Source organism: Vicugna pacos, chromosome 19 (assembly GCF_048564905.1).
Source record: "Vicugna pacos chromosome 19, VicPac4, whole genome shotgun sequence".
In the NCBI taxonomy this organism is placed as follows: domain Eukaryota; kingdom Metazoa; phylum Chordata; class Mammalia; order Artiodactyla; family Camelidae; genus Vicugna; species Vicugna pacos.
In genome coordinates this window covers 13756685-13784541 of record NC_133005.1, presented here as the reverse complement: position 1 = coordinate 13784541, position 27857 = coordinate 13756685, and the positions used below count along the sequence as shown (strand labels likewise).

The window sequence follows — 27857 nt, the reverse complement described above, 5'->3', positions numbered from 1 at the left end:
GGAGCTGTCAGGTTGTATGATAAAACTTGTCTGGAACCAGTGGCTTCTCACAATGTCATCTTAATGATCTTGATCTCATGCATTTCTTAGTGGAAAACAATGGTTTGAAAATTTAGCTGAAATGCAAGTTAGTTGAATTGTTTTATACTAATCAGAATTATCCATTGGTATTATTTTAAATATGAATAACTAGAAAAAAGTAACCCTGAAAATTAGCCTATGTTTCACGGATCACTTATGGATCACTAATTTCTTAGGGTTTATGGTATATATGTTATCAGAATCAGTTGATTATAATGTACCCAATTAGACAATCATTTCCTTTCCACCTCTGCTCTGCTTCATCACTTCCTTACAGACAAAATTCACTCTGTTTATCTGATCAAAAAAGATCTACAGAAAAATTACATTTAAAGATGTGATCATAAGTCCACTGATAGCTATCATCAATTTTACTTCCTCTCTGGTGGGAGATACTTCCCTTGAGTATCTCTCTTATACTTATAATTAAAGAATTGCTTTGCTATTATTTTTAATTTCCCATTTTAAGTTTTTCCCTTCATTATTCTTGTATCTTAAGAGAGAAAAGAAATAAACAACAGAGATGGTTATGTGCACACAGACTTGTGCTCTTAGAGTCAAGATAGGAGAATCAGGAAGAAAATTTTGCCTGTTTCATTTCAAAGGAATTAACAAAAGAAAGTTGTAAGAAAGAAACTGACAAAATCATCAGCCAAGTTTCAGATGTTCAGTCTGATTTGGCTTTTGAAGAATTCAAAGGCACACAGTGAGTGACCACGTTGGCTTCATTGATAATAATGCCTGCTTTAAATAAGATAAACAGGATTAGTGAAACTTTGCATTAACTCACCCCTTTCTACAGAGATAGGCCAACTCCCAGGCCAAGTTTCCTGGAGCTCAAAAGGGCACACTATATCAAGCCAGAGTTGCCTTAACAGCACCTGAAACAGAGCCTCATCCCAGTATTCATCTTCCACCCTCTCCCCTGCAGCTGTGATTGAAGCATTTCAAGGCTTTCTTTGGGACTGAGTTTAGAGAGCTGTTGGCTGAATCTTTTCCTTGATAAATGTCTTCTCTTTCATCTGCAAGGCAAAGCTGTATGCTTCAAAGTAATGCAAGTGACAGGAATAAGGACAATGTTCCTTTGAAGTCAAAATTCAAAGACGAAATAGCAGTCCTAGTGAAATAACAGTGCTTATGCACAAACAGCCACCCTCACTCTGCTTCCAGGCTGCTGGCAGTGTTAATGCACATGAGCTGAGGGGAAGTGACCTGCCTGTGCCTTACACAGGCCCTGAGAAGTCTGCTGGCCATCATTCCATGCATCACACTGAGCCTAAAGTGGAGACTTGGCCACTCCAAACAAATGGATGTTGTGTGGTCAACTAGCTAAACCAACATTATAAGCTCCTCAATGACAAGAACTGTGCCTTGAATTAATTTGGGGTTACTCTGAGTGACAAATCCATCACTTGGCTTAATAAATATGTCATGACTCAACTTCTATCATGAAGATCCACTGAATTTCAGGTCAGCACTTATGCTAAACAAGATGGAGGGTTGTTTATCTCAGGATGTGTAGCTGGGAGTCAGGCTCACACCAGTTGTGGCAGCTGCAGGAATCCCTTGCTCACAGGGGCCCCTCAGGGATGGACACCACTTCTGAAAGGGCCCAAGAAGATGGCAGCTCAGTCATTTTCTTCATCTAGACATGGCACATGTAATCACATGAGACAGAGCCCCAAACCATGCTAAACTCTCCCCTAGAGAAAGCACAGTCACTCAAGTATATAAAGCAGTTACTAACAGAGATAAAAGGGGAACTTGATGGGAATACAGTCATTGTCAGAGACATAACACCGCATTAACATCACTGGATAGATATTCCAGACAGAAAATAAGTTATGCAACAGAGAAATTAAATGATATAATAGAAAAACTAGACTTGGTTGATATTTTCAGAACATTACACACCCCCAAAATAAAATATACATTCCTTTCATGTGCACATGGAACATTTTCTATGGTTGATCATGTACTTGGGCACAAAAGAAGCCTCAACAAATCTAAGAAGATAGAAATTCTCTCAAGCATATTTTCTGACCAAAATACCATGAAACTAGAAATCAATTACAGAAAAATAAGAGAAGATGAAAACATGAAAATTAAACAACATGCTACTAAAAAAAAGTACCAAAAATGAAATCAAAATTGAAATTAAAAAATACTTTGAGACAAATGAAAACACAACCACACCACAATTTATGGGACCCAGCAAAGACAGTGCTAAGAGGGAAGTTTATAGTGATACAGGCCTTCCTCAAAAAAGAAGAACAATCTGAAATAAACAATCTAACCTATCAGCTAAAAGAATTAGAAAGAGAAGGGCAAAAAACCCAAAAGCAGAAGGAAGGAAATAATAAAGATCAGGGAGGAAATAAATAAAATAGAGATTAAGAAAACAATATAAAAAATCAATCAAAACAAGAGCTTTTTTTTTTTTAAGAGTAAATAAAATCGACAAACCTCTGGCCAATCTCACAAAGAAGAGAAAAGAGAGAGCACAAATGAGCAAAATAAGAAAGGAAAATGGAGAAATTACAACCCAAAACAGCGAAATACAGAATATCATATGATAATATTAAGAACAACTATATGGAAACAAAATGGATAACCTAGAGGGGATGCACAAGTTTCTGGAAACATACAGTCCACCAAGACTGAATCAATAAGAAACTGACCACTTGAACAAACCAATCACTAGAAATGAAATTGAAATACCATTAAAAAACCTTCCAACAAATAAAAAGTCCAGGACCGGATGGCTTCACCAGGGAATTCTACCAAACATACAAAGAACTCATACCAGTCCTTCTCAAACTCCTCCAGAAGACTGAAAAAGAGAAAATACTCCCAAACTCATTCTATAAAGCCGCCATCAGCCTGATACCAAAACCAGGCAAAGACACTACCAAGAAAGAGAATTATAGACCAATATCACTGATGAACATAGATGCATAAATCCTTACCAAAACAATAGCAAATAGAATCCAAGAGCACAAAAAAAAAGATTATACACCATGATCAAGTTGGGTTCATCACAGAAACACAAGGATGGTTCAACATATTCAAATCAATCAATGTAATAAATCACATCAAGAAGAGAAAGGACAAAAAACACCTGATCATCTCAATAAATGCAGGAAAAGCATTTGATAAAATTCAACACCCATTTATGATAAAAACTCTCACCAAATTGGGTACAGAGGGAACATATCTCAATATAACAAAAGCTATATATGACAAACCTACAGCCACCATAGCACTCAACGGTGAAAAACTGACAACCTTCCCACTAAAATCTGGGACAGGACAAGGCTGTCCACTCTCACCACTCCTATTGAACATAGTCTTGGAAGTCCTAGCCACAGCAATCAGGCAAGGGAGAGAAATAAAAGGGATCCAAATTGGAAAAGAAGAGGTAAAATTGTCACTATATACAGATGACATGAACTATATATAGAAAACCCTAAAAGGTCCACACAAAAACTACTGGAATTAATAAAAATTTCAGGAAGGCAGAGATTATATTAATGTACAAAAATCAGTTGCATTTCTTTACATTAATGATGAATAAACAGTACAAGAAAGTAAAGAAACAATCCCCTTTAAAATAACACCCAAAGTAATAAAATACCTAAGAATAAATCTAACCAAGGAGGTGAAAGGCTTCTACACAGAGAATTATAAAACATTGATGAAGGAAATTAAAGAAGACTTTAAAAAATGGAAAGGTATCCCATTCTCCAAGATTGGAAGAATCAATATTGTTAAAATGGTCATACTGCCCAAGGCAATATACACATTTAATTTAATGCAGTCCCTAACAACTTACCTAGCATATATTTCGCAGAACTAGAACAAATCATAATAAAATCTATATGGAACCATAAAAGACTCATAATTGCCAAAGCATTACTGACGGAAAAGAATGAGGCTGGAGGAATAATTCTCCCAGACTTCATACAATATTATAGAGCTGCTGTAATCAAAACATGATGGTATTGGTACAAAAGCAGACATATGGACAAATGGAACAGAATAGAGAGCCCAGAAATGAACCCATAAACTTTTGTTCAACTAATCTTCAACAAAGAAGGTAAGAACATACAATGGAATAAAGACAGTCTCGTCAGCAAATGGTGTTTGGAAAACTGGGCAGTAGCACATAAATCAATGAAACTAGAACACCCCCTTACACAATACACAAAAATAAATTCAAAATGGATCAAATACTTAAACATAAGACAAGATACAATAAACCTCCTAGAAGAAAATATGGTCAAAATATTATTTCACATACATCTCAAAAATGTTCTCCTAGGGCAGTCTACATAAGCAATATAAATAAAAGCAAGAATAAACAAATGGGACCTAATTACATTTACAAGCTTTTGCACAGCAAAGAAAACCATAAGCAAAATTAACTGACAACCTAGAGAAAATTTTTGCAAGAGATGAAACTGACAAAGGCTTGATCTTCAGAAAATATAAGCAGCTCATATGACTTAATAAGAAACAAACAACCCAATCCAAAAGTGGGCAGAAGCAATTAATTCTCCAATGGAGACATACGAATGATCAATAGGTATATGAAAAAATGCTCAGTATCACTAATTACCAGAGAAATGCAAATCAAACCTACAATGAGGTATCACATCACATCAGTTAGAATGGCCATCATTTGAAAGTCCACAAATGACTAACACAGGAGAGGCTATGGATAAAAGTGGACCATCCTACATTGCTGGTGCGAATGCAGTTTGGTGCAGCCACTATGGAAAACAGTATGGAGATTATGCAAAAGACTAAGAATAGACTTACCATATGATCCAGTAATCCCACTCCTGGGCATATATCCAGTAGGAACCCTACTTCAGAAAACATCTGCACACCAATATTCATAGCAGCACTATTTACAATAGCCAAGACATGGAAACAAACTAAATGTACCTCTACGGATGATTGGATAAAGAAGAAGTGGTATATTCATACAATGGAATACTATTCAGCCATAAAAACCGACAACATAACGCCATTTGCAGCAACATGGATGTTCCTGGAGAATGTCCTTCTAAGTGAACTAAGCCAGAAAGAGAAATACAAATACCATATGAGATCACTCACATGTGGAATCAAAAAAAAAAAGAAAATACAAATTAATATAAATACAAAACAGGAACAGATTCATAGGAACAGAACACAAATTTGTGTTTGCCAGTGAGGAGGAGGGTTGGAAGGGACAGACTGGGCATTCACATTTTGTAGATACTGGCAAGTATATATATAATAGATAAACAAGATTATACTGTATAGCACAGGGAAATACATACAAGATCCTTTGGTAGCTCACAGTGAAAACAAATACCACAATGAATATATGTATGTTCATGTATAACTGAAAAATTTTGCTCTACACTGGAAATTGATACAACATTGTAAACCGACTATAACTGAACAAAACAATTTTTTTTAAAAGAAAGCACTGTCAACATTTGTCTTCTATCTGTTTAAATCTTTGATGCATGGTTTTCAATTAATCAATCAACATTCTTTTTGAATCCTCAATTTTAGCTCTCTGCCCCTACTTTCCCTTTTCCCTTTTCCCAACTCGGGGTAAACTTTCACTTTTCAGAGAAAATAGAATTTGAATCATGAGGAGGTTTTAAAGTGCGTGCTTTGAAGCCAGACCGTACTGGGCCCAGACCCAGTGGCTCCATGAATGGCAAGTTGCCTACCCTCTCCAGCCTCAGTTCGATGCTTTTAAATTGGGGTTGCGTGGAGGATTCAGGGATGTAATATAGACGGTGAACTTAGCATGATGCTTGATACACAGTAAGCACTTGATAAAAGTGAATAATTATTGTTACTTTTAACTCATCTGCATTCCCCCTTCCTTCTTGAATTTTTCCAATAGTTTTTATGCAAACTGGAATCCTCCTGTCTCTCAGGTCTTACACTTACTCCACCAGCAAATCCTACAACACTTCCTTTGACATATTCCTGGAATCTAGTCACTTCTCCCCCTCACCACCATGGCCTCCATCTGCTCTCCCCTGGATTCCTAAAGCAGCCCCTGAACAGTCTCCTCACTCCTGCCCTTGACTTGTTCTATACACAGAAGCCAAAGTTATAATTTAAAAAAATATAACTCTGACCATATAATCTCTTCACTCAGAACTTTCCATTGCTCCCCATCTTACTCAGTGTAAAGTCCAGACTGAGCCCTACAGGGCTTCTCAGGACATGATTTCCATGTTTTCCACCACTCCTGCATTTGCTTGGTCTACTTCCAGCAGCTGGCATCCTGACTTTTCCTAGAACTTGGGAAACAGCTCCCACAGAGGGCCTTTGCACTTGCTGGTCTCTCTGGAAAAGCATGTCTGTCCAACACCCATGTGGCCCACTCCCTCAATGTCCTCCCCTCTTTGCTCAAAATCAACCTTAGGAGAGGGGCAGCTGTATCCTTAATGGTACACACCTCCTTGTCCCACTAATACTTCTCTCCCTGCTTCAGTCTTCCATTTATGAACAGCTGACAGATAATATATGCATCTGCTTAGTTTCTGGTTTCCCTCACTAGTTTGTAAACTCCAGGAGAGCAAGCATTTTGTCTATTTTGTTTGTTACACTGAGAACAGAGCCTGACAATTACAAGTTCTCACCAGATATTCGTTGACTCCTCTCTTTACCTCTTAGCTAGCAGATAGACCACCTTCATCCCATTCATGCCTCTGTGCTTGATTCTCTCCCTTCCCACCTTCAAAAGGCACCCACCCTTTTGCTCAGCCATGAACTCATTCATTTCCTTCATCCTAAATAGCTTCCCCTTACCCCTTCTCCTGTTTTAACAGCCACTGTGTCACCTGTTTCATTGCTGCAAATCTTCTCAAAAGAGTGGCCCATTCTGCCCAGTCCACCTCATCTTCTCCACTCAGCCATCAACCTTCCTCCTCTGCCTGTTTCCATGCCCTCTGCTCCCTCACACCTCCACTGCCACGCTAACCTGCTGGCCCTCCTCCAGACAGACTTGACTGACCTTTCCACTTCCTCTTTTCTCCTTCAGAGCAGTCTTCTCTTAGTTGTGGAAGATGCTACTCTTTTCTGGTTCTTTATTTCTCTGTCAGTTATTCATTTCCTTTCCCCTTCTTCATCTGCATTTGCCAAAACTCTTTCCTGTGCTCTATTTACATTTCCTCCTTCACAAGTGTGCCCACTTTATTTTTCCTTTATGTTATGTCAAAACATGCTTATCAAACTTGAGCCTGTATCAGAGACACTGCAAAGGTTATGAAAACCCCTCCACCTCAGAAGAGACAGATATCTCCATGCCTAATGCATTTATTATCTCACCAAAATGGTTATAGGAAAAATAATCCCTGTGATTCAATCACCTTTTCCTGCTGTTACTTCAGGGCAAGGCTGATGGGATACTTTGTAATTGCAAAACTGCCCTTTGCTATCATATGCATGAACATATTTAATCTTTTTTACAATTGAGTAGCCAGTAGTGTCTTGCTGGAGAGGAAAACAGTGATGGAAATACACTTACAAGTGAAAATAAATAGAGTCCCAATTCCTAATGTATAGTATCCGATTTCAGTAGACTACACCTATATCATCACTTGTAAAAGCTCCTGTGCTTAAACTGAAGTTAAAATAGAATTTTCTATTTGTCTTCGAAGTCACACTTGCCCCACTCCTTTGCCCTTAAACAGAAGGAATTTCTGGGTGGCAGGGTGGAGGATGTGTCTGCACATTGTATAGGTAGAGAAAAAATAAGGTCAAATTAAGATGGAATAATGAATTATGTTCTTCCTGGAAATAAGGTAATTAGCTATCAGTTTCCTAAATTACAGGAATTTGACAGAATGGAACACAATGAGATTTTTTTTTTTAATTTAATGCTCTCTGAGTATAGTATTCTGGTGTTATTGCTGCAATAAGATGAGACAAGTAGTATTTCTAGCATCCTTTCCCCATCATCTTAGATATTATCAATCAAACTTAATACTATCCAGATAACTGCCTCAATTCTCCACTTTCAATATGAAGGACAAGCTTGATTAGCCTGTCAGAGAATGGAGACCCAGGACTTGCATGAACTTTAGCAGGATGGCCAGGAGGCTTAAACAAATATCAAACCTCTGATGTTCATCATGTCGGCACCCAGCATGTGACTAATCAAAGTAACAAAGTCACAAGAGAAAACAGTGCTCAGGTGGAAAAATAAAGCTAGCAACTTCGTATTGAGACTTAATTTACATGAAAATGATTCCACTCAACATCACTTTAAGCATTTCTTCTACTTTGGGAAACACTAAAAGCTGGACATAACCTCTGATGTTATGTCCACTTGGGCAAGTTTATTCCAGATAACTCATTCTGCACCATTTCTGGGATGTTATACATTTTTTCCCAAAGGCTTCGATATTTGTTATTCAGTTATTAGGAGAAGGCATTGAATAAAATGTCAAGGTCTTTCAAGTAACTTCATTCATTTATGAATCTCAATTAATTTTCTCTCTTTTCCTTCTGGAGAGGAAATTAAGATAAAAGAAAAAAAAAGTGAGACCTAAAATATAATGCAGTTGCACTGGAAAATAAAACCAGGCCTCCTTGTTACATTATTTTGTCTGGATTATTTCATTCATCCTGATCATTTGTGAAATTTTACCATGAGATTGGCAGGTGAGATACTGACCCTACTTCTAACCTGACGTGGACTTGGAGAAAGTGGCCCCTGTGCCTTCCAGCTGTGACCCGGAACTTTGTTCTGATTCCTGGAATAGGGCATATATTTTTACACGTGGGTTTAATAGGTTTGAAAAAATGGAAGTGATTAATTGGGGAAATTTAGGGCTTTGAAGAGTACACGGGGTGACAGCAGTTCACTCTCTTGGGTGGAATTTTCTCACTTTCTTACTGTTTATATTTGACATAAGATCTATTCGCAAACTTCTCTTATAAGATGATGCTCCTATTCAGAGCCAGCTGTTTAGGGCTGCAAACTATGCTTTCCCATCTGAACCATCAAGCTTATCTCACAGATGTTCTTGCTAAGTTACTCTTCACCCAGGACCTCTGTGGGGAAGAGACAGTGAGGGACATAAAAGGCTGTGATTAGGGAGATGAAACTGATTGCTAGACAAGGATTTTTAAAAGTTCTTCTCTGCATCTACCTTGGTGGAGAGTTTGGTGGACACAAAAGTGATTTCCTACAAGTTCTCCCCCACCAAACCCAGCAACATATTGTTAGATGTGTCCCTCTGAAGTCCCTCAGTGTAGTGGAGGAATCCAAAGGGAATTCCACTTGAAATGGGCTGTCTGAGGCCCCCAACATCCAAGGCTCACAGTATCGTTAAGGGAGGGTGGAGCTGCTGCTCCCTAAATATATTTGCCACTGGGTTACCAGCTGGAAATGCAGAAAGAGGCAGAGAAGCAGACAAAAGTCATGGAGAGGGGCATTTTTTAAATGCTTTCAGGCCACTGGTATTTCAACAACAGCTAATGCAAAATAGATGGTGGAGCTACACTCTGCTGACTTTCAACTGAGGGGCTTCTCCATTCATGATTAATCACCTGTGCTTGGGGGTAAAGACTTCTGTCTGGTCTTTGTGTGTGTGTGTGTGTGTGTGTGTGTACCTATGGTGGGGGTTAGCAAGCAAAAGGACAGGCGTTGCCTCTCTGCCCTGTTGCTGCTTATGTAATTTTGAGACAAACTGGAATGAATCCCAGAAACACAGATTGACAAACCATTGGAACCCCAACTGGGAGGGGAAGTCTGTCTGGTTGTGTAGCAATGGCTTAAAGAAACATTCCACAACATTCTGTCCCTTCATTTACTTCATCTAAAGAGTTAGCCAAGGGTAGAATTTTATGGTAGATCAGTGAATTTTGCACTTGCTTTGAGGTCTTAAAAAAGTTCCCCAGCGAGATTATAAAGAGAATCAGTTTGTCTTTTAGATGGTTCTGGGGCAAAATGATAGTATGGCCACTTCCTTCCTTCTGTCCCTCAAACACGATATCCTTCTATACTACGTGTCCTACAGAAGTGTCCTCTTGTGTTTCATCTGTGTAGATGGACTCTGAGTCAGGGCATTGTGACCTAACCCACATGGAATTCCCTGCTGGTTCTGTACAATGAACGAAGAAATGACATTATTCCAGCTGTAGGATCTTTGAGGGTGAAAGGGAGCTGCTGTTGCTGGATCTCTGTTTCCCCACCATGGGTTCATTGTCAGCTAAGCAGCAAAACCCCAAATGCAGCAGCAACCATACCCCAGCCCCATTCTTGTCTGCAGAGGTTTGTAGAAGAAACCAGCTCCCCCACTAGCCACAGCTGGGGAGGATTAAGCAGGTGGATTTGTGCCTGGAGAAGCTCTGTGTGGGCTTTCTGGGCTAGAGAGGATGTATTAGGTCTCTATTTGTGCAGAACAGACTGCCACAAACTTAGGTGTTTAACACACACCCATTTACTATCTCTAAGTCTTCTGGAGTCTGGAGTTAATCAGGGCTATTTCTTCTCTGCCCAGGTTCTCACAAGGCTGGAATTACACTGTCAGAAGCTGCCTTCTGTTCTAGAGATCAAACTCCTCTCCCAAGCTCACAGGGTTGTAGCAGGACCCAGGTCCCAGGGCTGCAGGAGTGAGGTCCGGCTTCCTCATTGGTTGTCACCTGGGGCCCCTCTCAGCTTCTAGAGACTTGAATTCTTACCACGTAGTCCCTCTAACTTCAAACCCAGCAGCGGAGATGCCCCATGTCACATCCTCTCTTTCTATTTGTACCTCTTTCTGCAGGAAGAGGCCAGTACTTTCTCAGGCCTCACTTGATCAGGTCTTAAGTTAATATCCCTAAAATTTATTGTACCTTTGTAAAAGAGGAGGATTTATGTAGTTAGATTTCCAGGGATCATACACTTCAACTGGAATACTGAGAATGATAATTATTCTGGTGAACATTTAATTCTGGGAGATAAGAAAATATCAAATGATATGTCCTGGGCACCAAAAGAAACAAATAAACTGAGGAAGGTACAGGAATAGCTAGATTGGCTGTAGGTGCCACAGGTCACTTCCATTGATCATAGAGACCCAGCCTTAGAGGGAAAGTCCAAGCCTCAGAGGGAAAAACCAATTCAAATGAATGATTTTCCAAATTTATGAACCATAGATTTTTTTCTCAAATGAAATTTTATGTGGACGTCCATTTTATTTTATTTTATTTCATTTTTTTCATATTTTGCAACACTCATATAGGACTCATTGTGGTCAGGGACTCTCCCAAGTGCTTAATATTGAATCCTCTTAATACTATGAAATGGGCATACTTGTTATGACTGTTGTCACTGTTGTTATTCACATTTTATGGTGAAGAACCTGAGTTGTAGAAATGAAATACCTTGCTCAAGATGGCAGAGCTGATTTTGAACCCAGGAAACCAGGCTCACATTCCTTGAGGGCTTGGCCATGATGCTGTTGTTGTAGAAATAGGTTGGAGGGGGACAGATCTTCCATCATATAAGACTCTCCCTCAGTCTTTCCCTGCACCTCCTCATGGAAGCTTCCTCAGCTCAGCCAGCAAACACTTTGAAAACTAGAGGGTTGACTTGTAGGTGCTGCTTCACTGGGGCTTCCTAATGACAACCTTCATTTATGCAGTTGCTCAGAGCCTTTCTAGGGGATCCAGTTACTGAGCTGGGATGTTTGCTTTGCCTTGTTCCCACAGCAGTTGCTGCCTAGCATTTCTTCACACATTTGTGCTGCCACTGTGGCCCCCTTACCTGTCCCACCACCTCCAGGTTCTTCCTTGTCCCATTCCAGGCACCACACACTGTAACTACCTCTTCCTAACCCCCCTCAGAACATGTCATGTCCTGCTGGTGATACTGTCATGGCTCCCTGGTCCCCACCAACTCTCCAGTCAGCATCTGCAGCTCTCAGGGTCTGGTTCCACTGATCTTACTCACTACTGTAAACCAAATGTTCTAGGCAAGCGGGCTCCCAACTCCACCGGTGCAGAAGGGGTTAACTTACCACCTCTAGGTCTTTGCTCCAAAGCCCCAGAGCATTTCTTCCATAGGGAATTCAATTTTCTATTTTCCATCATTATTATGGGTAATAATATTTCTGTTCTGTTAGCTCCTTAGAAATAGCAGATTTATTCATCTTTTCATCCTCCTCCAAGTCCTGGGAAGTAGGAGGAGCACCTGTTATCATCCTCATTGAACAGATCAGTAAATTAAGGCTCAGAGAAGAGTGACTTGCTCACCTCCATAGAAAAGAGAAAAGTGCAGGTGGAAACTGATATACAGATCTGTGATAGAGCATAGAGACAAAATTGCTTTCTGGCATCTTTGATTAGAATCAGCCTTATTATCTTCATGGAATTAACAACCATGATATAATTTATAACTTCAAGTCATGATTCAAAAGTGGGGAGCACACAACAGTTATGCAACATTTTTTTCTTATGTAACATTTTTTTCCTACAAGGTCCATGCCAGCCCTTCTGAAGCAGAATCTTTGCAAAGAGGGCCTTCCTGTGAGTATTCCAGGAAAAAAAAAAAACTCCCAGAAGCCCCTGTGTGTTCCCCTTTTGAAGAATCACCAATTTGCAAGGTTCTCACCCCAGTTTCCCAAAATACCCCATTTGACGTGTAAAATTCCATAATTAGTGACTTCCTAAGATACTCCTCTCTATGTAAATACAAATTAACATCTAATTTTATTACTCCTTCTGTAAATATTTGAGAAGTATTGCTATGAGACAAGCCTGCTAAATCTGTCTAGATCTGTCTTTTGGCTCTTCTCACGTGCATATTATCTGATACCTACCTTGTATCCTATTAGATTATTTCTTTCCAAACAACCCCAGAAGTTTTTCACCCTCTGTTCCACCTTGGCAGCGGGCTCTGGTAGAAAGTGAGTGTATATATTTCACCTGTGAAGTGTATGAATCTATGACTCATGGGACTCACAGTTCTCAAAGGAGTTTCCAGCTTCTTTTGCAGAGCAGACTTTGATAGACCTGAGGGCACAGTCAATGTCCAGGTCAGCTGGATGATGGTCATGATATCCCAGCTTTTGTTTCCTCATCTGTGAAAGGGGCCCCCAAACACTTCTCCTGGCTCATAGTAGGTTTACAAGAGACATCCATTCTCACCTCCCTTATGGATTAACCCCTGATGGTATATTTGAGCGGTGGGTGGGGAGGTGGAGGCAGGGGTGTTAAGTCCAGCCATACAGACAGCTGTCCACTCCCAATGTCAGGCCCTCTGGCTCCTGCTCCTGTGTGCATCCCACTGGGGCCTGACTGAGTGGCCTAGACAGTCCTCAGAATATGTGTCTGTGACAATAAAATATGCTGTAATCTTGGAATTTGGACATCAAAAGGGAAAGCTTCAGTGCCCAATAAACATGTGTGCTTCCCTCAGCAAACCCCTGCAAACACTGCTTTCTCCATCCCACTGGGGAGCTTGTCACTGCTAATGGGATTTTTATGCTTCTCACTGCTCTGTAGCCTCTTGATCTTTACTGAGCTCTCTCTGCCCCTGAGTGTGCTGGAACAGAATGTCTTGTCTGGTGTCCAGAGCTTAAAACAATAGACACTGGTTCCTGCTGCGACATTGAAACTTGACTCCAAGGTCTCTCCCAGACCTGCCTCAGGCCAGAAGGAGCAGCAAAGGGTGAGCACAGGCAATGAAGGGGAAGGAGGTCAGGGGAGGCCTTCTCAGATCACTGCAGGCACTCTTTAGGATCAATTTGGTTGTTCAGAAAGATCTACTTCTTAAATTATGAGATGTGTTTTATGGAAAGTCTTCCTGCCCTTAAAGTAGGAACCGCCGTTCCCAAGTAAGGCTGCCTAGGTGCATGGATGAAGTCGCTCGGTCTGTATTCTGCACTGGTGGAAGGTGGCAGTGTGTGTTTCTGAAAGTGCCTTTTTAAGCCTGGGGAGTAATTAGATAAGTCCCCCTGTGATGTCTGTTAGAGAGTTAGCTTGCAGCATCTGCAGGAATAGAGAGTGGCACTGATATTGGCTCACAAGCTGCTCAAATCCGCCTCCTTCACTCAGGCTCATGGTGGGAATCCCTTTCTCCTTTTCTACATTTGGATGGCTCACAGAGAAGAAATTTTTCTTCTTTAGCTTTGGAAAGATCATCATGGGAGTGTCCACTGTCCATAATCCTCCTGGCTCTCTGGAGATTGAGTTATCCTAAGCATATTTTGAAAATGCCACAAATGATTGTTTTTACTGGGGGACAACAGAACTTTGTAGTTGGACGTTTTGCATTTTGTTTTCCTTCCCCTGTCCCAGCTGTTTTTGTTTTAACAGCATTGGAGATAAGGACAAACCTAATCCATCTCTTAAACTGGCAGAGTTAGAAATCCAAAGGGGTAGAACGGCAGCAGGCAGGTCATTTGCCCAGATGTGACCATCCATGATCTTATCCTGACTCATGAGAGAGGGCGGGAGTGACAGTGGGGTTGATCTCAGGTTGATAACTCTCAGAGGAGCACATCACCACACAGATGGACTGACTATTAGAGACCTCTAGCACTCGGTAATGGCTAGGATATGATCTTGTGAAACCAAAGGCTAGGACACATGCTCATCTTTTACTTTCCATGATCAACCAAGGAGTATGACTAAGCCAAGAAACAATCATGTACCTAACACAGCCTCACATGGCCTGAGGGGACTGTTAAAGGCCACTGTCTCTGAGACACCTTTGTCTCCTTGACTGTACCATGTGACGATCAGAACTTATGATTGGTCCCATCTCCAGAGACCTGATTTCATTGATCTGGAGTGTGGACTCAGGAGAGAATGTTGCCAAGCTCTCCAGACTATTCTGAGGTGCTACTGGGGCTGCTGAGAACTACAGCCAATGGAAAAGTGTAACCAAACTTTCAAGCAACAACTGCATGCCAGATACCATTCAAAGTTATCCTGTTTTAACCCCTTCATTTCTCCCAATCTTCCTGTGAGATAAACTAATTTATCTCTATTTTACAGGTAAGACTGAGCTTTTAAGGCCTTAAATTATCCAGGTGGAGTTTGGTTCCTAGTCCATTTAACTCCAAAGCCTATTCCTTTTCTGGAAAACCCAGAATAAAAAAGAAAATACACACCTGTATAAAGTCTCCAGAATTCTACACAAGAGATCAACTCATTCACTTATTTATCTGTGCGGGGCCTTCCCTCTCTTCCCTCTGGAAAAGGTGGAAGAAGGAGCAGACACTATTTAATTAGGAACTTTGAGTGTTGAGAGGGGTGGTTACCGCCATGCCTCATCTCCATGGCACCTTGACATAGCTGTGCCCATACAAAAGGACAAGTGCTAAAAATGCCTTCTACTTTTACAAAGCACTCTTCAAACAAGGATCTCAGAGCACAATATAATTAATAAAATCACCCACATCCTGTCTAAATGAGTAGCATTCTATATGTACAAATTTCTCTCTGCCCCTAGGCCCTCCAAGAGTAGGAGAATGTTTCCAATTTGAAAGAGTGAGCAATCAAGTAATTGAAAGAATCTGAACCTTGGCCAACTCCAAGGACCTCAAAGGTATTTATAGTAACCCTGTATGAGAAAACATGGTGACCAGTGTGTCATAATGGCTTCTCAGCCATGCTGTGCTAAATGATTCAAAGTGGAAAAGACAGAGCAATAATAAAATATTCAATTCTTAAGAGTCAGCTGCCCCTGGGATCAATATTCTTATCTGTTTGGTCAACTCTTCAAAGGATCTAGAAGCAGGAAAGTGATGACATCAGCTGGTGATCCAGTTACTTGCATTAATCAAGGCAGAGAGGACTGACAGGGCCAATTAAGTAGCTGGGCAATCCACTGATGGATGAGTCATGGGAAAGTGCAAAGATAATGCCACTGGGAAAAACAGTTTAAATCATTCATGCAATTCAGGCCAGGAAATCCTTCTTATGCTTGAGGAGGATCATTTAGGAATCATCATACCTAATCTGATGAAGTCATCTATTTATTGTGCAACCAACAATCAACAAAAGAGCTGAACACACAAGGGGACAAGCCATATGGAATACATTTTGGTCAGTGGGATGTAGATCTGTGCCTTCATTTGAATCACCTTCTTTAAGATGAGTTTTATTCTAGCCCCTCTCCTCTTTTCCTTCTCCAGTACACAATCTCCCACTACCCCTATGTTCTCGTCTTCCTAAACACACAGTCTAAGTGTACAGATGAAGTTTTTTTTTTTTAATAATAACACGTACTTTCCTTCCTCATTTTTGGTTCTGTCCTTCAAAAGATTGTTTTCTGTACATACAAAAATTTCCAAGGGGACATTTCAACATGTTATAAAACAGTTATTTTCTTTAACCACAAAGGGAGCTGTGCCTATGCAACAGAATTTATGCAAGTAGTTCTAAACTTCTCCAAATCCTTTACTTGCATTCATGTTGCAAGTGTGGAATTTTAGGGGAGTAGACTTATCTTTCATAAGGAGGTGTGCAAGAATCTGAAAGCTCATATGAATTGAAGTAAACCATAATTACAGCTACCTGTTTCTTTAAAACCAAAGTCCAAACCAGGGGAACCAAAGAAAAGGTTATTTATGACTGCCATGTTGATAACTCCAATGAACATTATTTCATCATCTCCTGACTTCCTCCCTGACTGTACCTGTCTATCTCCCTTTGAAATGCACCCTCCTCTTACCAACCATTCAATGTTGGATCCCTCAATTCCTGCACTCATGAAATTTTTAGACAGTCTCTTCATCGTTCCAGTCTTGTCTTGCCCTATACTCAACCACATCTCACTGGTTCTCAGCCACTCTTTTTGCTACAAATCATAGGACTATTTCATCTGTTTCCTGTGTCAGGAGTCCTCTACTCTGGTTCTTTGTCTTGTTAACAATAATCCATCCTTCAGATCTCAGCTCACTCATCATTTACTGATTTCCTCAGACTTACTTCAATCGCTCTACTATGGTCTCTCCTAACACCACGTAACATCCTTTATGGCATTCGTCTGAATTGCAACTTTACATCCATTTGTGTGATTATTTGATTAATGTCTGTCTCCCCAACTAGACTATAAACTCTTCCTTGTTTCTGTTTCTTCTCTTCCTGTTGCTCCTGACTAACCTTGCAATATGTACTTCTTTTCTTCATGGGGCACCATAGCTTGAACTGACCAGTGGCTTCCTCTGTCTCATAGAATCTGATAATTATCTTTTTTTTCTCAATGCCCCTCAATTTCTAGTCTTCCTCCAATCATTGGTTTTCTCTAAAATTTTCTATTCATACTCTACTGGCAAGAAAATCTTACCAGTTTAACTCTCTTTGGCAAACTTTTTATGATAAACCAACACATGGCTCCCAGGCCAGCACTCAAATGGAATTCTCTTGGATTGAGCTTGTCCTCCATACATTGACTGTGGCCAGCATGGTTGAGAGGACTGCTTTCCTGAGAAAGTACAATAAACCAGATTCTTTTTCCATCACAATCTGCTTGCTGAGAACTGGCAGAATTGGGGAAGGCTCTCCCTTGAGAACTGGGATTGGATGAAAAGATGAAGAGTAGTAACAGAAAACAAGCAGGAACAATTGAAGCATTCAACAACCCCCTCCTTGGTTGGTGTTCCATGCAATGAAGTCTCCATTCCTTGGCATACACTGTTAACAAATTTAAAATGTCACAGAAGTCAAGTCCATTTAGGCCTGAAGAGCAACATAAAATCTCAAGGAAATATCTGAAATATTTTGGGAGTGATGGAACCAAAGGAAAAATGTCAGATGATTAGATTTAAAAAGTACCCTGTGAGGGCCTGTCTATTTCTGGTTCATTCTTATTACTTAAGGGAACCCCTTCAGGCCTCCATCCAAGGTGAAGGGGGTACCAGTCCTCCCCTGTAGCAAACCTTAGACTCTAGTCCTCGATGCTGTCCCCCAGCTGCTCACAACATGAAGCTGCCAAAATCTTGTTCAGCCCTCAACCTGTCAACTGCCTTACTAGAAAGTGACAGTAGCAATGATATTAACAGGTGTTAGAAATAAGTTTTACTAAGCTTGAGGAGATGAGTTGGCCACCATCAGTTATCTGGGTGGACATCATCAATTTCTTCTACTGGGCAGAGCAACATAATGTAGGATTTAATGGCAGATTCTAGAACCCAATTTCCTGGGTTCAAATTCTGGCCCTGTTACCTACCAACTGTGTGAATTTGGGTGTTACTTGTCTCCTCATGTATAGCATGAGATTATAGCATCTACCTCAATAAAGTTGTTGTGAGGTCTAAAATAATTAAACATCAAATGCTTATAACAAAGTTGACATTACATGTTTGTGAGCTACAATCATTATTGCTGATTATATTATTATCATCTTTTACAGGTCACCTCATCTCATTATTTGCCACCTGTATTATGCAGGACACATTGGGTTGTAGGTGAAATTCAGCTCAGAGTAGTTTTAGTAAGAAAATGAAATGTATTGGTTTACACAACATGGAGAGTCCAAAGGATGTACTTAGACACTGCTAGACCCAAGAGTTCCAGTGATGCCAACTAGAATCTTGTTGTCTTGAGTCTTGTTTTTCTTCTGAGTCAACATCACTCTCAAGCAGTTTTCTTCCATATAATGGCAAACGTGTAACTTGAGGGTGACCTTGTTTTTACGCTTCCTCAGTAGATCTGAAGGACTCTGGTAGTGTTCCATCATTGAACCAATTATAAGGGTGATGGAGTATTCCAATAGGCCAGGTCTGGGTCACACCCTACCCCTGTATCAAAGAGGAAAAATGGGGCCAACTCTACCTGAACATCATGATCCTCTGGAGGAAGGATGCTGAGCAGGAGTTACCCACTCCTCAACCCTTTGTCAATGCATATGAGGCCATGTTTCTAAGAAGAAACTAGAAGAATGTGATTGAATGTTTACTGAAATTTTTATCTATTTTCCGACTAAAGAGTTACAAACACCCAGCAGTGATGTCCAAAATATTGAATAACGGGTAGAGTAAGAGATGCTCACTTTGAATGGATGCCCAACCAATTAGAATGATCAGCTGTATTAGTAAATTCATGCTTAATAGAAAACCTGCATCAAATGAAACCTTGGACTGATTTCTACAGGACTTAAATACTCAATCCTAGTCAATCTTCCATATTGAGCAACAGCTCTCTGGCTTTATCTACTCACTTACCTGATTAGAGGTAGAACTGAGTTGACAGGTGTCTATTGAACTCTTTCTACTCTTTAGTTCCCTTTGTCATTTCATAATGTGTGATCTCCCCATGGGGACACACACTTAGGAGAGAAGATAGCTTTTCAGCTGAAGCACCAATAACCTTGAAATGGACACATGTACATTTATTGATCTGTTTGGGGACAACTCTTTTTTTCTGGCCAGGGAAAGCAGAGGTTCCCCTCTTTCCTTTCCTCCATTACTCTACTACCACCAGAACCTCACAAAACAGTCCTGGTCTCTGCTGGATCCATCTTTGTCCCAGGATGTGCTACCCCTTTAAATTCAGACTGGATGAAGTATTCTTTGACTAGAGACCTAGATGAGGGGCAAATTAATGGGCAAGCTCAGCTTGGCTAAAAAGCCTCAACCAACAACTGGTGTGGAGTTGAATGTGTGTGTGTGACTCCTTGTCACACTTTCTTCTTCTCCTAAACTGGTCTGTTTATGGTACTTAGCATAGGGTCCATAAACAACAAGTATCTAGTAAATGATAATTCACCTTCTTCCTTCTTGTTACCCTTTCTGCTCCCCTACTTCCCTGCAGCCTAGCTTGGCTTTAGTTGCTAGCAGTATCTAGCAGAAGCATCCCCCCTGAATCCTCTCTTCCAGGCTCAGGGCAGATCCTGGGCATCAGTGCCCACACCTGCTCCCCAGGAGGTACTTCCCCACCCTGCTATGACCCCCTCTCAGCTAACAAAGCAGCCTACACAAAGACTTAGGCACACTTGCCAAGACAGTCTGACTTTTGCTTCCCTCTTCCAGATGGGAATTGATGGATTTCATGCCTGTCTCCTTTCAGGCTTGCAGAGAGTACAGCAACTTGCCAAAAACACACGATACTTCAGACAGAGACTGAAAGAAATGGGATTCATTATCTACGGCCATGAGGAATCTCCAGTGGTCCCCCTGCTCCTTTACATGCCTGCTAAAGTAGCGTGAGTATCCAAGGGCCCTCAGGAGAACATCTAAGCCCCAGGACATCTGACTGATGGTGCTTTTGACACCAGGAGGCTCTTTCAGCATAGGTATTGCTTATGCACATTGAGCAGGATGCCAAGTTCAGAATTCACTTGTCCAGCTTCTCAGAAGTCGTCTGCCATCAGCAAGTCCTTTTCATGAGTTTTATGGGGAGGGAACCAGGTGGGAAGGTCCATCATTTTCAATCACTGTGAACTGTTGGAAGTCACTTACCACCTGAGGCCTCATTTATAAATTAAAGATGATTCTGCACCTCCTCCCACCCCAAGATATTTCTCAGGGACAACTTTAGAAAACCAAATCTCCCAACATTTAAAATCAACATTATCAGGCTCTGTGTTTTCTCCCATTGAAATCTCAGCCATCCTTATGAGAAGGTAGCCAGATTTCTAGTGTGGGGAAACTCAAGTTGAATGCAGTTAAATAGCTTCCCAGTATCATACAGGTTAAACAGTAGTAAAACCAAGAGGTAAACCCCAACCTAGGCTTACTCCAAAGCTCTTGCTTTTAACACCAAATGTTAATGCCTCTTCTGTAAGCCTATTTGGGGTTATTTCCCAGTGATTACAATGCTGAAGTTGAGCACCAGTTGCAACAGCATAAAGAGAAAAACATGACTTTTTATCAGTATGGCATAAATGATTTTATACATGAGCCATTCTTCAACATGCTACAGACTAATTAACTCTGTTACTAAAAGGAAGTTAATTAAAATACTTCCTAAATGTAAAATGTGTCTCATGGGGAAGGACAGTGTATAGTTCAGTGGTAGAGTGCATGCTTATCATGCATGAGGTCTTGGTTTCAATCCCTAGCACCTCCACTAAAAAATAAAATAAAACATAAATTCATATGAACAGACCAGAGTGGAGTACACACATACAAATGCACAAATGCCTGTGTGACAAAGTTCATGGTGGAAAGTAATTTTCAACATATGTTTATCATATTCTCCATGTCTTGACTCTCCTTTGGCATAACTCCATTATTAGAACTTTCTGTTTGGTTCTCTAACAGCTTAAATAGATGGGCAGAGTATTAGATGTAGTACAGAAATGAAGTTCTGGGGCTATTTGTTCAGAACTCAATGGGTAGGACTGAGTTATACATTCCCAAGAGACTAATTCTTCAGAGTACACTCTTGTGCCCCTTCACCCAGCAAAATAACAAGCAGTTAAAACACACATACAAGTTATCTAGTGAAGCACAGCATTCCCACCACTTAGCCCTTTATGAATCTGGGTCCAGAAATCAGTGCCAGGAGTTGCCAAAAAGATTGTGTACTACAGACATGTCACAGGATACTACACTGTGTGTTTTGTTTGTTGTGGGTTTTGTCCAGCAAAAGTCCGACCACAGAAGAACGAAATTACTCAAGACTTTATCAAGTCAAAAGAATGACAGGAAGTGACAGACCAACTCCCTGAGCTCCTCCAAAGCTCTTGTATTTATTGAGAATAGTCAAACAAAGAATCAAAGTAAAATATGTCATAGGAATGAGTAAGGGGCATGGTGTATGTACAGAGATGTAGATCAGCAGTTTTAGTTCATGAAAAATGGAAACATTATAATCTTAATTTATACTTATAGAGATTACAATAGTCCAGGATCCAGAAAGTATACAGTTGATAGTACAGTTACTTTAAACCTCAAACAATCATGAGGAAGGTTACAGTGTTCCAAACAATTGATAATGAAAATCAGACCACCACAGAGTCTCCATACAATGATCAGAAATTGTCTAAATATGCAAAGCAACCCAGCTATTCCCAGCTAAGGGCTTAGTCATAGTCTTCTGTGAGCAAGAGCAGCCTACTCTATCCACCTACACCTGATAAGTGAAGCATGTCCTGCCAGTTAGGGCAAGGGATGAGTTATGGTTTTCCATAAGCACAAGCAGCCCTGAATCTATGACCTTGAACTAAGCAAAGTGAGCAAAGCATGTGTCTAATTTTTATGTCAAGAAAATAGATTGTAGCAGATTCCTGTTAGCAAATCAGCTTTACAGCAACTAAGCTAAGTTCCATAGATAAGGTGGTAACTGGTATGGATAAATCAGCCTTTTGTGCTCTTAGACATTTTACTTTGAAGTAGCAGTGTAAAGACAAATTAAAAGAATTGGTTTTGATTATACATTTCTTATGTGCCTACATAAAGGTGAGAATGCATAAAGGTAAGAATATGATTTGGTAAAAACAATCACTACAATATCAAAGTTTGTTAACCCAAGTTTGCACTCCCACACTACTCAGTGCTAATAGCAGGATGGGTGACAGTGAATGGTGATTCAAAGTGGCAGAAAACTCAAACCCCTTTCCATTCACTCTTGGAAAACAAACAAAATCCCACTTTTACTCAGAGTGTTTGGGGCAATGGTGTGTTGTGACTCCGAACTAGACCATGTCACTCTAATATTGTATGATTAGTTCAAATGAAGACACCAAAAGTAAACTTGTTTTATATTTGAAAGTGTAAAGTACACAACACTGGAGAGTAGGTTAGAAGTGTGTTGGAAAGTTCTGACTTTGATGATGGAAGCTGGGATTAGAATCCTAACAGACTGGGAAAATGAGCCCATCCAATGAGAAGAGTACATGAAGAATTTTTAAAAATGTACTGAAATGAAACAATAACAGACAAAGGGAGGGAGTTCCCTTCTTCTCTATGCCAGGCATCCTAACTAGACAAAGCTAATGTAAAAATGAAAATAAAACTGTAAGACAGTTTCCTAGGAAAGTTATACTCTAGGGTGTAATGAGATGTTTGGAATAAAAATGAATTTTGATTCTACCTCTTGCTGGCTGGGGTTCTAGGACAAGTTATCCAACCTTCTGCAGCCCCACTTTTCTCATATTGAAACAGGAATGTTATAGGACCTATTTCATAAGATCATTCAAATATTAAAGGTGATGTCTATCAGCATTTATCATGTATAGCTTATATAGAAGCTACACAGTGTTAGTTGTTATTATTAATAGTATTAATAATGTATATAAAGCACTTAATAGAGTGCTTGTTATACTGTAAGGACTCAATCAGTGGTACCCATTGTTATTACTACAACTACTACTGGTGCTACAATGATGATTATTGTTAGTTTCAACTGAGTGCAAGGTTGAGTCATCATGGTTGCATGGCTTTTCAAAATAACTATTAAAGTCTTTGGTTACATTAATAAAAATAGAACTCTGGGGAAAAGAGTAGGAAACTATCTTGCTATGTTCTGCCTCAATTGTACTGATAGACCCTGGATGACATGTCAAAATATCTACTAGTTTGGAATTTAAGAAGTTTTTTAGAGAGAAGCTAGCATTTCTGAATGTTAATTACATGCAAAGAAAAGTTCTTAAACCAAGTGATCACTCAATGAGGGTAGGAGGCTTAGTCTTAGTTTATAAATGAAGACACCAAGATGCACAAAAGTCAAATTAATTTCTCAGGGTCACTAGCTGTGGGTAAATTCAAGCCAGTTCCATTTGCTTCCTAACCAGAGCTCTTTTCAGAGCACAGCACAGAATCTCTCAAGCTTTACTCCACAGTGGAAAATACACTTCTTATTAAAGCAATGCAGAGTATCAGTATAACATTCTTTAATGAATAAAAGTGCATCAATTACTACAATGGGGAAATCTAATTGGGTTGTCTAAGGAAACAGAACAGGTGAGTTACAGAAGGTAATATTATCTGTTGTTGGCAGAAGCTGCTGGCTAGAGATGGCCTGCTGCCTGGCCTTGTTTCTTTCTCTGATGTTTCTCCAATGGAAAGTTACTATGTAAAGAAGCTTGGGAAACAGGAGTTAATTGTATGACAATGTGCTAGCACATTTTCATTTGCTCATTTTTAAACCTTGGATTTTAATGAACAACTATATGGAAACAAAATGGATAATGTAGAAGAAATAGACAAGTTTCTGGAAACATGTAATCCACCAAGACTAAAGGAAGAATAAATTGACCATTAAACAAATCAATCACTACATGAAATCAAATTAGCAATAAAAAAACTCCCTACAAACAAAAGTCCAGGATCAGATGGCTTCCCTTGGGAATTCTACCAAACATACAAAGAAGAACTCCTACCGGTCCTTCTCAAATTCTTACAGAAGTTTGAAGAGGAGGGAGTAATCCCAAACTAATTCTATGAAGCCACCATAACCCTGATACCAAAATCAGACAAAGACACTACCAAAAAAGAAAATTACAGACAAATATCAACTGAACATAGATTCAAAATATTCCTCAACAAAATATTAGCAAACAGAATCCAAATAAAAGATGATATACCATGAACAAGTTGGGTGCATCCCAAAAACACAAGGATGATTCAGCAAATGCAAATCAAACAATGTAATACACCACATCAAAAAAAGCCACATGATCATCTTAATAGATGCAGAAAAAGCATTTGATAAAATTCAACACCCATTTATGATAAAAATCCTCACCAAAATGGGTATAAAGGGAACATATCTTAACATAATAAAAGCTATTTATGACAGAATTATAATACTTAATGTTGAAAAACTGAAAACATCCCCACTAAAATCTGGGACAAGACATGGCTGTCTACTCTCACCACTCCTATTCAACATAGTCTTGGAAGTCCTAGCCACAGCAATCAGACAAGAGAGGGAAATTAAAGGGACCCAAATTGGAAAAGAAGAGGTAAAATGATCGCTATATGCCAATGACATGTTACTATTTAGAGAAAACCCAAAAAAGATCCACACAAAAACTACTAGAACTAATCAAATAATTCAGCAAGATAGCAGGATACAAGATTAATGTACAAAAATCAGTGCATTTCTTTACACTATCAAAGAATCAACAGGAAAAGAAAGTAAAGAAGCAATCACTTTTAAAATAACACCCAAAGTAATAAAATACCTAGGAAAAAATCTAACCAAGGAGGTGAAAAACTTATATGTGGAGAACTACAAAACATTGATTAGGGAAGCTAAAGAAGACTTAAAAAATGGAAAGATATCCCACGCTCCTGAATTGGAAGAATCAATATTGTTAAAATGGTCATTCTGCCCAAGGTAATCTACAGCTTTAATGCAATCCCTATCAAATTACTCAGGACATATTTCACAGAACTAGAACAAAGTATATTAAAATGTATATGAAATCACAAAAGACCCCAACTTGCCAAAGCATTACTGAAGAAAAAGAATGAGGCTGGAGGAATAACCCTCCCAGACTTCAGACAATACTATGGAGGTACAGTCATCAAAGCAGCATGGTACAAAAATAGACATATGAATCAATAGAACAGAATAGAGAGCCAGAAATGAACCCACAAATTTGGGGTCAATATTTGACAAAGGAGACAAGACCATAAAATGGAATAAAGATACTCTCTTCAGAAAATGGTGTTGAGAAAACTGGACAGCAGCATGTAACTCAATGAAGCTAGAACACTCCTTCACTCCATACACAAAAATAAACTCAAAATGGATTAAAGATTTAAACATAAGACAAGACACAATAAACCTCTTAGAAGAAAACATAGTCAAAACATTATCTCACATACATCTCAGCAATGTTCTCCTGGGGCAATCTACCCCCAAACTAGAAATAAAAGCAAAAATAAACAAATGGGACCTCACTAAACTTAAAAGATTTTGCACAGCAAAGGAAACCATAAGCAAAAATTCCCAACAGCCTAATGAATGTGAGAAAATATTTGCAAAAGTTGAAACTGACAAGGGCTTGATTTCCACAATATATAAACAGCTCATATGACTTAATAAGAAAAAAAAACTCATTCCAAAAATGGGGAAAAGATCTAAACAAAAAATTCTCCAATGATGAAATATGAATGACCAATAGGAACGTGAAAAAAATACTCAATATCACTAATTATCAGAGAAATGCAAATTTAAACTACAATGAAGTATCACCACACACCAGTCAGAATGACTATCATTCAAAAGTCCACAAACAATAAATACTGGAGAAGGTGTGGAAAAAGGGGAACCCTCCTACATTGTTTGTGGGTATGCAGTCTGGTGCAGCCCGTGTGTAAAACAGAATGAAGATTCCTCAAAAGACTAAAAATAGACTTGCCATATGACCCAGCAGTCCAACTCCTGGGCATATATTCTGAAGGAACCCTAATTCCGAAGGACACCTGCACCTCAATATTCATAGCAGCACTATTTACGATAGCCAAGACATGGAAGCAACCTAAATGTCCGTCTACAGATGAGTGGATAAATAAATCATGGTATATTTATACAATGGAATTCTATTCAGCCATTTAAAAAAATGACAACATAATGCCATTTGCAGCAACATGGATGTCCCTGGAGAATGTCATTCTAAGTGAAGTAAGCCAGAAAAAGAAAGAAAAATACCATATGATATCACTCATATGTGGAATCTAAAAAAAAATAATGAAAGAAAGAAGACAAATGAACTTAAATATAAAACTGAAACAGACTCACAGACATAGAATACAAACTTGTGGTTGCCATGGGAGAGAAGTGTGGGAAGGGACAGATTGGGAGTTGGAGATTTGTAGATACTGACAGGTACATATAAAATAGATAAACAAGTATTATTGTATCACAACATCACACAGGGAAATATATTCAACATCTTTTAGTAGCTCATGGTGAAAAAGAATATGAAAATGAATATATGTATATTAGTGTATGACTGAAAAATTGCGCTGTGCAGCAGAAATTGATGCAACAGTGTAAACTGACTATAACTCAAAAAAAAAAACCTTGGATTTTATTAAAAACTGTGATTTCTCCCCATCTCCACCTACCACAGAATGAAAATATCATCTTTCAGCAGTTATCCTTTTAAACAAAGTCCTGTTGCAACTCTATCACTAGAATCTTTTATGGAGTTTAGTATAACATGATTTCACCAATAAAACATACAATTTAATAATCAATAATGTATTGGGTTTAGTATTTAGTACAGAGTTTGCATTTCCTATCCACTGGCCTCATCAGTGGATGAGGATGATGGTGCACAAAATTCAATGATGCTGTCTCCAGTGCAGTATTAATTTTATTATTATTATTATTCATTATTACCATTATTATTATTATTAATTATTATTATCATTCATATTATTTAGTTTCTTTCTGCCCAGCCAGCTCCAATTTGCTTTAGACAGCACAAACCCAGAGGCCCATTATATATAATGTTCAGGGCAATCATATTCTTTAACTGAAGAATGCTAGGTTTGCTAGTGTAAGTTTTAACTCAGAAGTGCTCCAGGAGGCCTCAGATTAACCTAATGAACCAACAGTCATGTATTTTGTTCTACATTCTTTGGCAAAACTCACTTTCTCTGCTACAGAGAGAAAAGTGCAGACAGTGAAAATGGTCCCTCAGGAGTCCTGAAAACTGACACAAGATCATGGATCAGGTGGTTTGTACTCTAGCAATAAAGCACTTGACTTGCTTCTCAGACAATTATGAGCTCTCATCCCATGCAATTCCATGAGCAGCCTTGTTTGATCAAGAAAGTGAAAGGATGGCCTGTTTTCAAGCTTTCCAGTTAGAAATATCCATTGCCTTGTAACCTCCCTAGTCC

At 39.3% G+C, this 27857-nt stretch overlaps 1 protein-coding gene across 1 annotated transcript in view; it reads left to right on the top strand.

The window, feature by feature from the left end:
• Positions 1-27857, top strand: part of LOC102535474 (serine palmitoyltransferase 3) — a 147800-nt gene that overhangs the window by 91837 nt on the left and 28106 nt on the right. The window contains exon 10 of the mRNA XM_072943808.1: positions 20116-20251. Within this exon, the coding sequence (XP_072799909.1) occupies positions 20116-20251 (136 nt within the window). The remainder of the gene's footprint in view (positions 1-20115; positions 20252-27857) is intronic.